Source organism: Syngnathus leptorhynchus, chromosome 1 (assembly GCF_054491065.1).
Source record: "Syngnathus leptorhynchus isolate UIUO chromosome 1, UIUO_Slep, whole genome shotgun sequence".
In the NCBI taxonomy this organism is placed as follows: domain Eukaryota; kingdom Metazoa; phylum Chordata; class Actinopteri; order Syngnathiformes; family Syngnathidae; genus Syngnathus; species Syngnathus leptorhynchus.
The window spans coordinates 21,560,586-21,577,265 of NC_141195.1; the positions used below are offsets into that span (position 1 = coordinate 21,560,586).

Below are 16,680 nucleotides of genomic sequence, written 5' to 3' on the forward strand. Positions count from 1 at the left end.
TTCAAGTGTTTACATATTTAATGATGATTTCTGCAACGTTCCCAGGAGGAAACTACAATGTGACGTCATTGCTGAGCTATTTTTAGAACTTGCCACAAGATTTTTGTGTTGTTACCTGGTGCTTGTGGAAAGTGGAAATATGTTGGTGTCGCTCGTTCTAAATTATCCATAAGTGCGAATGTAAATGGTTGTTATGTGCCCCGTGATTACCTGGTGAGCACCATTCTTCGGGTTGAACTGCCTAATTCCTAGGCTCAACTCGGACTTTTGACCCTATTGACGTATCGTAAAGTGATGAATGGATAGATTTTCAAAACGGAGGTGGTAGAAGTCAAGTAATTTTGCAAATTCTAGAATTTGGGACTTTCGTGGCTAAAACTTGAGCGTACTATTGGTAAAACTCATCTTGAACTACATGATTCCACAAGTTTTTCCTGTTAATATTTGTTTATTATTATGTTACATGACAATGTTCCATTTGTACCACTATGCCACATTCTTTTACAGAGAGTGAATCGAGACTACCTGCTGAATCAAGTAGCCTATCATGGATGGAGGTTCATTTTGATTTGGAAATATTGGGGAAAAAGAAACGCAACCTGTGAGGCTTACAACCCAAGAAAAAGACGCGCAACTCCAACATAAAACTTCATCCATTACTATAAAACCCACAAAGACAGGTAAGCTGTGTGTACTTAACAATTAGTTCGCAGATAGCTGGTCAAACTTGGTGGCTTTTTGATGGGTATGGGTCTTTCATTAAAAAGACCAATTGATAGACAATACAGAGGTTGTTTGGGCAAGCTGAGTGCAAAGTGGCAGAATATGAGTTGTTTAACCCAAGTAATACCTTGACCCAACTTGCTTGAAATGTCGTGGTGACACAACTGTTTTTTTAGCATTTTCAAAGTTTCATATCATTTGCATTCCTTCACACTGAGAACGGCGCTGCTCTTTGCTTTACCGACACTGAACTTCACCACACCACTCATGTCCACATTCGTGTGCTTCAGTGTGAGTTTATGCACGGTGCCATGGCTCTCCAGGCGGACTGAGGGTCCAGGCTGAACGTTCTCACCGTTCAACGTCCAAACCGGAGGTCGGCTGATAGCTACAGAGAGCTTGCACTGGAAAACCGCTGGTTCATTCTCGTGTACCTCCACATCTTCTAGCTCTTGCACCATCATAAGCTCCTGGGCTGTGCATTAGGAATACATTGTTTATTAATACCAACCAAAACATCTAAACTAAATTGGATTAATGGAATTCACCTAATTGTTCTTACCTTCCACCATGAGTTTGGCTTCGGACATATGCTCCCCAACCTCAATACTGTATGTGCCCTCGTCCTCAACTGCTACCTGCTGGATCACGAGTTTATGGTAGCAACCATCAACCAGGATATCCATTCGATCCGAGGGGACGAGCCTCTCCTCGCCCCGGTACCAGGTCGCTCTACTGCGGGATGAGGACACGGTGCATTCCAGGATGACACGGTGATTCTCCAGTGCTGTCCTGTCCCGCAGTGGCTTGACTATGGTCACTGGGAGTTCTGAAACGAGATGAAACATTTTTAAGATATTGGGCACCTAAATCACGGAGGACTATGTCAGGAGTTGTACCTTCCACTTCTAGGTAAGCCGTAGATTCAACATCTTTGCTAACAAATCTTATTTCTCCAGCATCCTCAGCTTTAACATTGCACATCAGCAAGAAGTGTTTGGTCCCTGAAAGAAAATGTAACAGTTCATTGTGTCTCATGTCAAGGGGTTGATATATTTGACTTTTGCAGGTGCCAGATTCTTACGCAACGCATCAGTTATGATTGCTCAAAGCCACAGAGAGACTGTAAATCACAGAGCAATTGTTTCCGGGAGATTCTACCAGTCAGTCACAGTCTGGAAGTTGAGTCAAGTGTGGTTGTCAGCCGGGATAGGCAACCCCGGCCTGACTAGTGTGTTCATTGGTAGTTTTATTCTCGTCCTCTGATATAGTGGTGATCAGTTTTTCACTATGTCAACTGGGATATAAATTGAACGGGTCAAATGACAGGAAGGCAAAATGATCATTTTCATAGATCGTGTGTTGCAAAATAACCTTCGGTGCGAGTCTTGATGGTGCTGGTGGAACGGATCTTGTGGCCATCCTTATACCACTCTCCGCTCACATCGCCCAGGGAAACCTCACACATGAAAACTGCGTTCTGATCCTCCTGGATGCAAAGATCCTCCAGGTCCTGCAGAATTGTCAGCTCATGCTCTAAGAGTTCATTAAACAGGAGTGAATCAGAGAGAAACATTATAGCAAATCTACAGTTTCCAAAGTACATCAGCAATTTTTGTCTTTTCAGACTGACCAAAGACCTCCAAAGAACAAGAAGTGCTGCTTTCCCCCACATCACAGGTATAGGTGCCAGAATCCACCAGAGTGCACTGCAGGATTTGACAGAACTTCTTTCGTCCCATAGAATATATCCTAATGTTCTTGCCTGGCTTCAGCTCGGTTCCATTCTGATTCATTGTTGAAGATGTACAAAGGTATTTCTTATGGTTTCTCCATTTTAAGGTTAATTCTCTTTTGGGAATGACGTTCATTTTACCTTGAACCATCTGACTTCAATGTTTTGTCGAGAGAATTCGCACTCCAAAGTGGCAGGAAATTCTTCTTCCACACGGACATCAACCAGATCTTTTAGGGTGGTAACTGGAGTCTCTGTAAATGTTATCAGTTGTAATCAGTCATATTGAAAAGAGTATAAACCAAAAAAACCCTCCTGTTACCTTTGACTGTGAGCCTGGATGTGGTGCGCACCCCTTCGGCTGAGAAGGCAATAGTGCATGTGTCCTCCAGGGTGAGATTGGAAAGAGTGAGGCCATGTACTCGCCCGTTGGTGCTCACCCGAAACTGATTGTTTGGCTTCACCCGAATGCCATCCTTCTGCCAATTGCCCTCCACGTCAGCGTGGGACAACTCCACCTCAAAAGATGCTGTCTCACGTTCGAAGATTTCCTGGTCAGTCAGGCCTTTACGAATTGATATTTTGCGGGCTAAATAGGATGAGAAGGTATGATTTTTTTTCAAAAGTCTTAGAATACTCCCAGACGTTGTCAAAATATTGCCAGAGCACTTACGCTCTACATTGAGCTTGACCTGAGTCCTGTCGTGCAGAGTTTCACAACGGTAGGTTCCGCGGTCCGACAGATTTAGACTGTGAATGGTCAGACCGCGTTTGCATCCATTCTGGTCGAGTGAATATCGAGGCCCGGCCTGGATGACCACCCCCTGCCTCATCCATTGCACTTCACCCGTCTCCAGGCTAATCTCTGTCTCCAGGGTGGCATCACCAAACTCTTCAGCCATGACAGCCTCCATTTTCTTTGTAAACATGACCTGAGCCTCTGAACATGAAGGATAACATGATATTGCAACACAATTTTGATTATCTGGGTCAAAAAGTAGTTTATAAACATATTTGGCTTCCAATTCATACCTTGGACTCTGAGGCTTGCTTTGCTTGTTGTACCTTCAGCTTCAGCTGTGATTTTAGAACAGTCCAACATGTGGCACTTTCTCATCACTAAGGTGTGGCACAAACCATTCTGTGTGATCTGGACACGGTCACTTGGACTGATCACCTCATTGTCCATGAACCAAACCAAATGGACGTCATCAGGTGAAACCACACACTTAAAGGTCGCATCCTCTCCTTCCAGCACGGTGATGTTTTGAAGCTCAGTGAGAAACTCAACCACCCGAGGCACTGAAGTGACGCAAGGATGTGTATGAATCATTCATTAAATTTAAAGAATGATGAAAACCCCGAGGAACGCTTACTCTTTACTGTAAGGGTCGCAATGGTGCGGTCATCTTTGGACTCGCAGGCGTACTCTCCAGAATCCTCCTTAGTCAAACGATGTATGGTCAAACTACGTTCCACTCCATCCGCCCGAATGGAGAACCTCCTGTTCGGAACCACTTCCACACCATTCTTAAACCACTGCACATCTGCTTTGGGCTTGCACACTTGACAGCGGAGGGTCACCATTCCGTCAGCATGGGCCACAGTGTCCTGCATCGGCCTTGTAAACTTTATCCTCATTCCTGCAACGATCAGATCATTTTTTTTTTTTCATTCTTATGCCGGGATTCAACATTACATATCAGATGTCACAACAAAAATGCTTTCTACCTTTTACCAGTAGGCTGAAGTGTATTTGGTCAGTGTTGACATCACAGGTGTACTCGCCAGCATCCGAGCGCCTCAAAGGCGCGATGGTGAGGTCACGCTGATGACCTTCCATGAGTGCCTGGAAGCGCTCACCCTCAATGGGTGTCCAGTCTTTGAGCCAGCGCACTAGAGCACTCTCCTTGGACACAAAGCTAGTCAAGATCACACTCTCTCCCTCATAACCCGTCACAACAATGTCATCTTCCTTCTTCAAGAATGTCACCGGAGGCTCTTTAAGAATACCAGAAAGAAGTAGCTTGTAAGTTACAGTAGTACTCTGTCTTGTATATCCTGAGTGGTACTTGAGGGGATAGCTGTACCTTGAATCCTAACAATACTGATCATCTTGTCGTCTACTGCATCACATGTGTACTTTCCGGATTCCGAAGGTTGAACATTGGAAATAATGATTTTCCTCAAATTCCCATAGCATTCTATTTGCGTGCGTGAGTCATTGACAAGAAGCTTGTCATTGCAGTACCACTGTACGGGAGCATTTGGGCGGGACACCTCACAAGCCAGGATTAGTTCGTCGCCTTCTGTCAACTCCTGAAAGTCGCCATCTTTAGAATTGCCCGTAATGGTCACTGGAGGTTCTGCGGCACAAAATGACTTTAAAGTTTGGTTATCCAAATGTGATTTGCTTCAGTACAGTAAAGGCTACCTTGCACTGTAACCTGGAAGCTGATGTTATCATCTTCAGCATCTAAAAAGTATTCTCCAGAGTCCTCAAGCTCAGCATTGAGAATGACAAGTGAGCGAAATGCGCCTTCCTCCTCCTCACAGAATCTGCCGTCACACTCGATACGACAGCCATCTTTGTACCATTTGGTTTTGGCATTACTTCTGGAGAGCTCGCACTCGAGCACAATGTCATCGGAAATTAGCACCTTGAGGTTTGTGTCAATCTCAGACTTCCTTAAGATATTCACTGGCGGCTCTGAGGGGACACATAAAACAAAATATAAGTTTTATTACAAAACGGTAATGAGTACTGCTGGTTAGCTTCCTTACCTAAAATTTTAACCTCAAAGTCAAGTCTGTCATCTTCAGCATCACAACTATATGTGCCAGAATCCGCTGGAGAAGGCGAGAGGATTTCAAGGCGATGGAGTAAACCATTCTTTGTGATGGTCACACAATTATTTTTCTCGATTTCTTGACCATTTAGCAGCCACTTGACTTCCGCATTGAGACGAGATGCTTTGACTTCCAGTATGACTGCCTTCCCTGCAAAACTCTCCAGCTTCTTCGGTGCATCTTTAGGGCGGGAAAGTACCACTGGTGGCTCTAAATGAATGACAAAGTGATATTACTATATGACTATATTTTTTATCTTCAGGTAAAAGCTCTTTCTTACTTCCTACCTGTAATAGCCACCATGAAGGTAACAGAGTCATGTTCGGTGTCACATACATACTCTCCTGCGTCCTTCACAGAGGCCACAGGGATCACCAGGTGACGTTTTGCCCCGTCCACTTCCAGTATTAGGTTTGGACCCTCCTCTACCTCCAGACTGTCTTTGTACCATATGACGTGAGCGTCCGAATGTGAGATTTCACAACTGAGTTGTAGCTTGGTGGAAGCCAGGTGAGTGAGTTTTATCTCGGACTCAGTGGGGGAAATAATTCGGACAGAAGGCTCTGAAAATATGAATATCATATGATATATATATATATATATATATATATATATATATATATATATATATATATATATATATATATATATATATATATATATATATATAATAAACACAATGTGTGTGTATATATATATATATATATATATATATATATATATATACACACATTGTGTTTATTTTGCATTCAAAGCTCAGTTTTACCTGTGATAGTCAATTGAAAGAATACAGAGTCCCCATTTGTCTCGCAGATGTATTCTCCCCCATCTTCCACCGTGCTGTGGAGAATGGTTAACCGTCTGTAGGGACCCTCTTTTGTCAGCTGGATATTGCCCCCCTCCTTCACCTCTTCACCGTTCTTGAACCATTGCACCTTCCCGGCAGAGCGAGACAACTCGCACTGCATGTGAACGTCCTCCGAAAGGTGACTTTCCATCGTGACGTCATCTTTGGGGTCCACAATCATCACTGGGGGTTCTGCAGAAAGGAATTAGTTTGTGTTTATTTGAAAAAGAACTTTTTTTCACTGTCACTATACTTTTCAACCCACCTCTAACGTTGACAGAAAACTCCATCCTGTTGTTTTCCGCTTGACAGACATAGCTACCCGCATCAGAGCTTTGGGCAGAACGGATAATCAACCTTCTCAGGGTTCCCTCTGCTTGCAGAGTGATGTTGTCATTGGGTTCAATTTCACAACCATCTTTAGACCTGCAACGGATGATACAGATTTCTGAATAAAATCCGAAACAACCAATTTGGTTAAGCAGCAAAAGGCGCAGCAAATTAATTCTTTGTGTCTGCCGTGAAGGGACTTCTTACCATATAAGTTGAGCATCCTCTCTGGAGACATGGCAGAGTAGCACCACAGGGTCAAGCTCCATGCTGCTTTTATGAAGGTCTTCCTCGGGGGCTGGAATGAACTCCACTGGAGGACCTAAAACAATGGTGGAAAGACTTTTTACTGATGCTCTGGAAACTGTATTTTACAGAATTGATTTTATGTTTATCAGAAGAGAGTTGATGCTCAGACACTTCACCTGCAACTTCAACGGAGAATGCGATGGCATCCCCCGATGTCTGGCATGTATAAACTCCAGCGTGATGTTTCTCAGCTGATTGAATTACAATCCTCCTCATGTTCCCATCTGATTGGATGTTAAGGACGTCGCTCACCCGTAGCTCCTCACCGTCTTTGGACCAACATACTTTCGCCGAGGGGTGGGACACTTCGCAGTAGAGCACAATGACGTCACCCGTTTCCACCTTCTTGGTGCTATCAAATTCTAGCAATGGTCTGAATTTCACAACGGCGGCTGCAAAGGCACAATGAGGCTTCGTCGTCAATATTATGACCTAATCTCATGGTCACTTTGATAAACAACAAACAAGACTGCTTCACCCACGTTTAACCTTGAGAACTGCCGAATTTCGCACCCCATTGGCAAGAAAGGTTATCTCTGCCTCATCTTCTGCACCGAGAGTTTCACGGATAACCAATGTATGCTCCGTGTTGGACTGCTTTAGTGAGTATCGTCCACCGTCTTGCAGTTGAGCACTATTCAAAAACCAGTTTCCAACCACCGAGGCCGACAACATGATGGAAAAGACGGCATCCTCTCCTTCTGTGACCTCCAGGTCCCGAAGGTGACTGCAAATCTTTATTCCTGGAACTAAATAAAGCCAGAAACCACACTATTGAGATCCAGATTTAACTTATTATTTTCTATGTTTTTTTTCCGCAGTGTACAACTTACCTATATGGACGACTTTTGGAAATTCAACATGGCCACTGCGGCCATATTTGTTGATGCAGCAGACTCTGAAGCGGTAGTCCCCCTCGTGTGGTACACTGTCGCCGCAGATCTCCGTTGAGGTGGCGTTCTCTGAGGTAAAGCATTTCTGCCACTCTTGCGATCCCACTTCCTGTCTTTCCACCACAAAGATGGAGCGAGTAGTCTGGTTGTAGGGTGCGGGATCCCAGGAGAGCAGGGCGCCATTCGGGCTGTCTAGATCCATCTTGACGTCGAGCGGACAGATTGGTGGACAGTGTCTTGTGGCTTTAAGGAAAAGAGACATTTTTTGAATTGCCTACAAAAAATAGTCTAGGTTAAACGAGTTTATGACCTTCTCACATCAAAACGTAACCGGAAACAAAAGCCAAAATCCGAAAATGATAACATACCTCTAACTTTAAGACGTGATGAGGTCTTTGATCTTCCGGTCACAAAAGTCACCACCCCTGAGTCTTGGTGAACCACATTGACAAAGACCAGAACGTGTGTTTTCCCAAAAGATTTGAGGATAGTCTGGTGTGTCTCGTGCAGCTTGAGCCCATTTTTGAACCAATGGATCTCCATGTCGTCATCCTCAACTTCCACACAGAACGCAGCGTTCTCACCCTCCAACACCTCCACCTTCCGTGGAAGTTTCCGCACGATTTTACCTGAGAGAGTCATCGTTATTGTAAATGTTAACCTTCAAGATGACCCAGTGGTGAATACCTTTGACCGACAACTCTGCTATGCTCTTTGCCCCATCTGGCATTTCGCACAGATAAACTCCATCATCGTCCATTTCCACATCTTGGATGGTGAGTCTTCGCCTGGTGCCTTGTTGCTCGATCCCATATTTGCTGCATGGCATAAGCTTTTGATCCTCACGGTACCATGTGGCCGAGATTGAGTCATCGGGAACCTCGCATTCCAGAACAGCAACGTTCCATTCCCTTGCCTCCACATCTTTTAATGGATGCTTAAATCGTACATGGGTGCCTGGAGAGTAAAGAGAGGACGGTGATTAGTTTTACCCTTGAAGCGGCATTGAAAATGGATGATAGAAAGTACAGCAACCGATAAAGTGCATTATTAAGTCAGTCTTACCTTTGACTGTCAGATGAACTGCACTGAGAGTGTTTCCCAGAGCGTTGGATGCCACACATGCGTACAGTCCCGTGTCCTGAACTTTACAGTACAGAACCTTCAAAGTGTAATAACCCTCCCTGTCCTCAAATATAAGATGGCGTCTTCCCGGCTGGAGGGGCACACCATCCTTCTTCCAGATAATCTCCGGCTTTGGCTTCCCTGTGACAAAGCAGCGGAACTTTGCGTGTTTGCCCTCTGCCACGACAAACTTCTTGGCCTTGGATGGACTGACCGACGACTCCTCCCTGAGCCTTGTCAAACTGAGTTTGTCCAACCACTGGCTGGACTTTCTGCTATCCTCTTGCTCTGGAACAGGTTCAACAAGGAGCATGGCACCAGCCAGGGCCTCACCTTTGCAGTTCACGGCCTTACAAGTGTAGACGCCCTTGTCGGGCATGCGTGTTCTGTAAATCTTGAGTTGGGACCAGCCTCCATCTTGAAGGCTTATGCAGAAGTGAGCGCTCTCAAAGATGTCATTGAGTTTCTTGCCGTCTTTTTCCCATAGTACCTCCGGCAAAGGGGTGCCCCAGACCTTGCAGGAGAAGGCGGCGTCCTCTCCTCTGTCCACTCGTAAGGATAGGGGCTTGATGAGGAACCTGGGTTTGTCATCCGATGTGAAATCAAGTTCCTGGTCGAACTTATGCTCTTCCCCATGGTCGCCATTCTCTTCCCGGTGGTCACCGTTGTGTAGTATGCTGGTTCCATTCATCTGCCCGTGCTCCTCAACACCGTTAATTTCCACTTGCTGCTCATTTCCCTCCACTTTGAGGGTGGCTGCAGCATAGGTTTCCCCGACATTGTTTTTGGCTTTACAGATGTATTGGCCCGCATCCTTCTCGCTCACCCCACTGATGCTCAACAAGTAGAACTTGCCCTCCTCTGAGAGCTTGTACCGTCCTTCAGTGACGAGCTGGACGTTTTTGCGTTCCCAGATCACGTCGGGACGAGGGTCTCCCTCGATTTGGCACCTGAGAGTGGCCTCAGCCCCGCATTGTACCACCACAGGCCGTGGGTAGCCTAAAACACGAGGGGCACCCCCAAAGATGTCCATGGTGTCGGTCTTTTGTTGTTGAATTGAAACTGATCTAAAAGCAGAGGAACACAAATGAAACTTGTTTCTACATGTATCCGTTTAATAATTCTTCCATTTCGAGTCTGCGCTACGATTTAGAAAAGTCTAAAAAAAGGCACTCGTGAGCAGACCACGGAAAACCCGTGGTGCTTCAAGTTCAGAATGATAAGTGTCCACGTGCCAGAAAAATTGAGACTTAAGTGTCGTTAAAATCAACATTGGAGATCAAGCTCGACTTACCTTTTTTGAGATGTTTCCTGTAAATGCCGGCAACCCACCCCCTCCCTTCTCAGGCTGGTGACATTTTGTCTCGTTTCAATGGTCGATTCCCTTGCGGTGAGAGTTTTTTGGGTTTTCTGCTTTTCATATGGATAGTAAGTCAGTGGTCAGCTGTCTTGTCTTTCGGTGTCCCTGCGCTTTGGCGAGTAAAATAATCAGAGTGTGCGTCAGACATCGACATTGTCCGGCATCCTGGGAGAGAGAGGTGCATTTTGGAGGAAGGGCACAGATGGTGTCAGGACTTTTGCAGCTGCTCCCACTAGGCTGTAACCCCCCACTCCCAACACTAAAAATATCCTCTGCTTCCATGACAGATAATGTTAGGCCCTCCGCTATCACTAAAGATAGCGAGGAGGCCGAGATAGAAACGCGTTCCCTGACTTCAACCTCACACGAGGAGGCAGCACAATACAGCTGCTTGCTGGTGCTTTGGGGGTTTGTTTATGTATTCAGACAATCTAATTGACTTTGAGATGAGTACAGTTGGTGAAAACTTCATTAAGCACGCCTGCCGTTGAGTTGAAGCAAAAAAGGCTGTTTATAAAAGTACCTTGACAAAGACAATGCTTGCTTTGAATCGTTCAAGTGATGATGATGATGATGATGATGATGATGATGATGATGATGATGATGATGATGATGATAATGATGATGATAATGATAGTAATAATAATAATATGATGGTGATGATAATAATAATAATTTGGTGATACTAATAAGTATATATGTTGTATTCAGTCATTTAAATAATGAGTTAGTGCTGGTCGCATCGTCATCATCTATTAGTGGCAGGAATTGGCCACTCACAGAACGCAGATTATTCGTTCAGTGATCAGCAACGCATTATGAAGGTCACTGACGTTCTCCTCCATGTGCTCATCCCAGCAGCTGTTGGCATGATGATCAACACCAGGAATCAAAAGCTACTTGAACTTCAACAGAGAACAGAGAATCCACCCTGACGTCAACAAGTGTAGTTTATTTCTTACCAGTGACTTCACGTGGGAACAATCTTCTTGCTCGTAGGTATTAGTATGTATTGCACAGCGTATCCACTAGATGGCACCAGATATGTTTATTTGACCCCGTGTGTGTGACGAGTCAGTCTTCCGGTGTGTGGGTTTAGATGAATATGTACACAGCGAAGACAAATCAAACGTTTTTGTCAGGTGACCTGTGGCCCCGTCTCCATGAAACGGCATGCTGGGGAAAAACGAGACCCTCGGAAAGATGGGGGTGTTTTTTTTTTTTAAGCTTTTTAAAAAATGTCAACATAGTGGACCAGTGGTTAGCCCGTTTGCAGTTCTGAGGATGGGCATTGGGATCCAGGCTGCGGCCTCCCCGATTATGCAGATTAAGCATAGATAGAAGATGCCAAAAGGAGCACATCTCAAAATTTGTATTTGGTCGACGCCAAGCATGTTTTCTTCAAGATCTTTACTATAAGTCAGCTGACTCCCATGCAGCCAACCGAGAGTAACTTGGCTCAGGTCAGTCACGTAATGTCTAGAAGGGCTTTGGCGGCAGATGTGCATGTCAATTACATACAAACGCACGGAGGGCAGATGTGAAGAGACAAGTCGAGCCGTCGTATTGCCTGGTCGCCGCTGGCGACCATCTGCTCTGAATGTTGACCCCTTCATCGGATGCTTTGCTCCTGCCTCCTCCTTCGAGTTGTTGCTACTGCGATTGTAGATCTTGTTTCCATAGTGTACTCGATCTTGAGCGACGTGTGTCTTTAAGGCTGTGAGGTGTGTGTGTTGCACGTGTGTGTGCTTTGCCCTGGGTAGGCTGACAATCACTGGCCTCCAAGTACTCTCTAACACAGCTGCTCATTGTGAAGGCCCTGCTGTTAATTGGCCTCCGGTAACCTACAACTCCAATTAGTGTCACGTTTTTTTACCCGTGTGTGTACGTGTTCACACGTTGAGGTGTGTTTGACAGAGAGAGACGCACGGAATCATAAGCAAGGTGCAGATGTTGGATGAGTTACGAGCTCCTGTTTTAGCAGACGTCTGTTGCCAAAACTCCGTCGCCCTTCACCATCAAATGTAAGGCTCCTGTTACCATGGTAACAAATTTGCGGGCTGACAAAGGTGTCCTTCGCGTGAACCCCTCCTGGCTGCTTGGGAAGTGAGGCATTCCTTGATGTCCCACTTTGCAACTTTTGTGCTTTGGGATGACAGAGTGATGTTGCGAAGAGCAATTTTTTCCCAACTGAGCCAAGCCACATAAAAAAAATATTTCAAAAATCGCGCAGATTATTAAACAAAAATGTTTAAATAAACATTACATACAGGTTAAAGGCAAAGTATTTTTTTAGTTATTTATGTGTCAAGAATCTGAAACCCATTTTAATGTTGACCTGTGATGATCATGAGGTTTTCTGTTTTTCGCTCATGAATTAAAAAAAGAATAATAATCCAGGAGAGAAACACACTTGCTTCGATGAGCTTGTTTGTTTTGGTGCTCACTTTCATGTAGGGCTGATCCAATTGCTGTTTTGTGCACGTGCCCACTGTTCAAAGTGAGGATTGGTGACACACAACACACACACACACACACACACATCTGAATGGCAAGGAGTCAGAGGCGGGAATGATGAGTGTTATGTAATCCAGCGCACTCGTGGGCCCGATTGAGTAAAACAGGCTGCAGTAAAATCCGTTGCCGACATCCTGGCAACATTTGCCAGTGTGATCGTTCATGCGTGTTTCTTCAACGTCTTCATTCACAAGCGCGTGTCACACTCAGCCAAATGGCTTTTGTGTCATTTCAGACAGTAAGACTAGGCCAGTGCTGTATTCACGAGATTAAAAGGAATGCGTTTAGAGCAGAATAGGATGAGTTCATCGCGAAGATGGCGCTGACTGTCAATGCTCAATTTTTATAATCCGTCAACATACAAATGCCCTTAATCCCATGTGCATACACACACACAAACCTGATGAACTTGGCTTTCGAAGTGTGCAGCATCATCACACTGGGTGGGTCATCCTTAATCCAGACCTGTGTCCCCTGGATTTTCACCACAGACTTAATTTCTCCACATCGTGGATACTAGTGCACCTTTTTTTTTTTACCATCGAGGGTGGACCCTGTTGCTAGGCAACACAGCCTTATGGCAGAATGCTTCCGTGTGTGTGTGTGTGTGTGTGTGTGTGTGTGTGTGTGTGTGTGTGTGTGTGTGTGTGTGTGTGTGACCCAAATCAAAACCCCAGATCATTCAAAATGGCAACTTTCCTTGCTGAGGACCTGACAATAGTAGTTATGCGGACGTGGTGTCATCATATGAATAATCAACGATGAAAAATATCCTGGCCATATAGCTTGGTTAGCACGGCCACCTCACAGTTACGAGAGTGCGGGTTCGATTCCACCTCCGACCCTCCCTGTGTGGAGTTTGCATGTTCTCCCCATGCCTGCGTTGGTTTTCTCTGGGTTCCTCCCACATCCCAAAAACATGCCTGGTAGGCCGATTGAGCACTTCAAATTGCCCCTATGTGTTGAACACGTCTTAAAATTGTAACAATTTGGGAGAGGCAAATTTTTTTCCCAAATATTTATTGTTGCCTAAAGGAAGTACTATAGACAATTTTATTGTGTGCCGGGCCTCCGACACACTAGGTGGAGGTGGCGCAGCTTTTAGCTTGTAATTTTTTTTTTTTGCATGTAAAAGGTTGTAGAATAGACAAAAGAATTTTGAACGCCATAAGTGGGTGGTTGCAGGCTGTCGCAAAACAGCACATTTGCATCAAACAATTCTCCTAAAGGAATGTACTCCCCTCCCCGTCTTGCTTCTCTGATTTATCATCGTGAATAGAGTAAGTGTCAACTTGTCTAATATGGTCACATTGGTCAGGCCGAGGCGCTTGCCATGAGTTTGTCTTGAGCCCAAGTGAGCGAGGGGAGGGGAGGGGGTGGAGTGGCTTCAGACTGAACTCACACTTTTGGCAATGGCCCCAGTGTTAAAAGAGGCAGATCCATGCGAGTCAACTGTCACCGACGGCTGCTCGCTCTCGTCTGTCTGTGTGTGTGTGTCAGGAGCAGCAGCCGCCAATCAGACAGTCTCCTTCCTATCATTCCATCCTCGGTTCCCAAAAATACACAATACATGGTGTTTGTGTGTGTGTGTGTTGCATTGTGTGTGTGTGTGTGTGTGTGTGTGTGTGTGTGTGTGTGTGTGTGTGTGTGTGTGTGTGTGTGTGTGAGTGTGGTCATGCATGTGTGTGCTGGTAGTTTTCCATAAGGGAGGCTTGTGAGGGCTCAGGGGGAAAGTCTCATATGGAGGGGAGGAGCTGGTCAAAGAATTCTCAACTTGTGTGTACAGTGTGTAGTGTGCACATGGATGTGTGTTCCTATTAAAATGAAGACCAGGCAAAAATATGGGAAGTGTGCTTAAGCGGCAGAGCGGAAAACTCCAAAGCATGAAGGGGCCCAATACGTCTGTGTGTGTGTGTACAGGAAATAATATGGTATTGGGTAACAGCCCACTCAAGTCACATGTTTGGGTTTTTTTTGCTGACATTGGGCAGCAATGGAAAAATTGACTTGACTGCAAGAGCCGAGGACACTAGAAGAAAAATGAGGATGATTGGTTTGAAATTTATAATGCACAAAAAGTGACATTTGTTTCATGGCTTTTGTATTTGAAAAGAATTACACCACGATATGAACACAGGAGAGAAAAATGAGAACATTGGTCAAAATTATATCAGGATGACAGAAAGGCTGCACGGGACTGAGAGGGATGAAGACTTGGGACACAGGACAAAGAGAGATGAGCGCATATAATCTAATGAGGACACAAGACAGAGTGAAAAAATCATGAGATTAGGACACAAAGCACTGAACACACTGTACAAAGACGTCAGGAGATGAGTCAAGGAAACGTGTTGTATGTTATTTTCAGTGTCGTTGCCCACTGAATGAATGATGCACAATCTTATCACAGCACAAAATAACTCAACGCAGTCCTTACTGTCAACAACAAAGGTGAGCACACCAAATTTGGCCTAAAATGACAATAGTTTGCCGGAATCATCTTGAGTTAGTTGTCTTCCATTGTAACACGATGATGTCACGAAGCTGGTGGATGTTAGAAAATGTCGAGTGACTTGAGTTCATTTCTGTTATCTGTCAGGAAAGCAGTGCGCCACTTTGGTTTAGAAAGCAGGACTTTTATTAGTTTGCGGTGGAAATGAGCACATTCATGAGATTTTGAAATAGACTCATGTAATGCTCAGTTGCCTCACGTAGCAGTGTCTGAGAAGCAAAACGAAGACAGTACCTCTTTGTTAATGTCGGCGGCTGGTGGCCCTGGCCCCACCGCCAAGCTTTTTTTTTTTTTTTTTTTCATGGCGCTGCTTATGCACTTGCACATAACGCACAAGCTTTGTGACTTGTATAATTCCACATTGGCAGGAGGACAAATAGTCTTGTTGCCTCTGACAGACTAACCTGCTTGTCTAGAATTATTATCTTAATTGTTAATATTGACACAAGAATGTGACAGTGATACCAATAAGTGCTCCTTCCGATTCACGTCGTCAAATTTAAAATCCATCGGTTTATTTTCTATAGGCTAGCGCTTGTGTTTCGTTAGGCCACGCCCATCTGACATTGGGCAACAGGTGGGGGCACTCCCTTGACTGGTTGCCATTAAATTGCAGAGCAAGTAATTTATTAATACACAACCTTTCGCCGAGTCCTTATTGAAGCGACCATGCATGGTTTTGGAATGTGGGAAGAAGCTGGAATGCCCAACTGGGGGCCCGAGTTGGGATTTGGATTTTGAGGCTAAACATGCTAGCCACTGTGCCAGCATGCTGCCCAAATTCAAAAGTCTTCTCTAATTGTGGCCGTATAATCCCAGATCAGATTAGGGACCTGTTCTGAATGACGGTTTCACAATCCTTTTCATTCATTGCATTGTTTGAACCCATCAACAATTCAAATCCCATTTACTCTCTCTGATTATATGAAGCGGAAGACCAACGTGTGATGCAGGATTTAGGCTACGTTAACATTTCCTTTCCGTACAAATGATCAAACGTTTACATGTTAGCTCAGAACATTTGCTCTTAAATCCAATAATACACAAAACATTGGGTGGCATTTGTTTGCTCTAAAACATTCCATGAGACATTCTTAACCGTGTCATGATAAAGACAATTATCTAAAATTGTTTCTTACAGCTGTATACTGCAATCATATTATCGGATATAAATTACAAGATGTTAACTCATTCACTCCCATTGACGACTATAGACCTCAAATCTCCATTTTAACTGTGCTGGCAGTGAATGAGTTAAGAAGCTCTCGAAGAATAAATTTAAGAAAATTCTCCATTTAAAAAAGAAAATTACCAGGAGCAGATTTGGACCCAGAAGGAAACTTGTTTCTTCCTGCTTTTTGTCGTTACTTTGTATGTCGTGAGACATCAAACCTATACGACATAATAAAGGTGACATAATAAAGAACAAAGCATACATAGTAATTGAGACTGTTTCAAGGAACGACCAGTCACAAAAAT

The 16,680-nt window shown here is 44.5% G+C and overlaps 1 protein-coding gene across 1 annotated transcript; it reads right to left on the reverse strand.

Moving 5' to 3' along the window:
* Positions 1 to 427: 427 nt before the first annotated feature.
* Positions 428 to 10,322, reverse strand: LOC147062672 (obscurin-like protein 1). Its single transcript, XM_085914710.1, has 25 exons — positions 10,107 to 10,322; positions 8,753 to 9,879; positions 8,375 to 8,644; positions 8,056 to 8,316; positions 7,628 to 7,930; positions 7,277 to 7,543; positions 6,911 to 7,186; positions 6,693 to 6,807; positions 6,421 to 6,581; positions 6,075 to 6,347; positions 5,596 to 5,871; positions 5,243 to 5,518; positions 4,893 to 5,168; positions 4,549 to 4,824; positions 4,190 to 4,459; positions 3,835 to 4,101; positions 3,491 to 3,760; positions 3,132 to 3,398; positions 2,781 to 3,047; positions 2,600 to 2,712; positions 2,357 to 2,510; positions 2,098 to 2,259; positions 1,623 to 1,727; positions 1,286 to 1,552; positions 428 to 1,198 (listed from the first exon to the last, which is right to left on the reverse strand). The coding sequence occupies exons 2-25, from the start codon at positions 9,843 to 9,845 to the stop codon at positions 918 to 920; spliced, it is 6,546 nt and encodes a 2,181-aa protein (XP_085770836.1). The 5' UTR covers positions 9,846 to 9,879; positions 10,107 to 10,322; the 3' UTR covers positions 428 to 917.
* Positions 10,323 to 16,680: the final 6,358 nt, after the last annotated feature.

What these genes read in the sequence shown, in the direction of transcription:
- LOC147062672 (XM_085914710.1), bottom strand. Translation starts at nt 9,845, where the DNA reads ATGGACATCTTTGGGGGTGCCCCTCGTGTTTTAGGCTACCCACGGCCT. An exon ending in AGTTCATCTGACAGTCAAAG is followed by an intron (nt 8,645 to 8,752) that starts GTAAGACTGACT and finishes TTTACTCTCCAG; the next exon opens with GCACCCATGTACGATTTAAG. An exon ending in CTTCAGCCTACTGGTAAAAG is followed by an intron (nt 4,102 to 4,189) that starts GTAGAAAGCATT and finishes TGATCGTTGCAG; the next exon opens with GAATGAGGATAAAGTTTACA.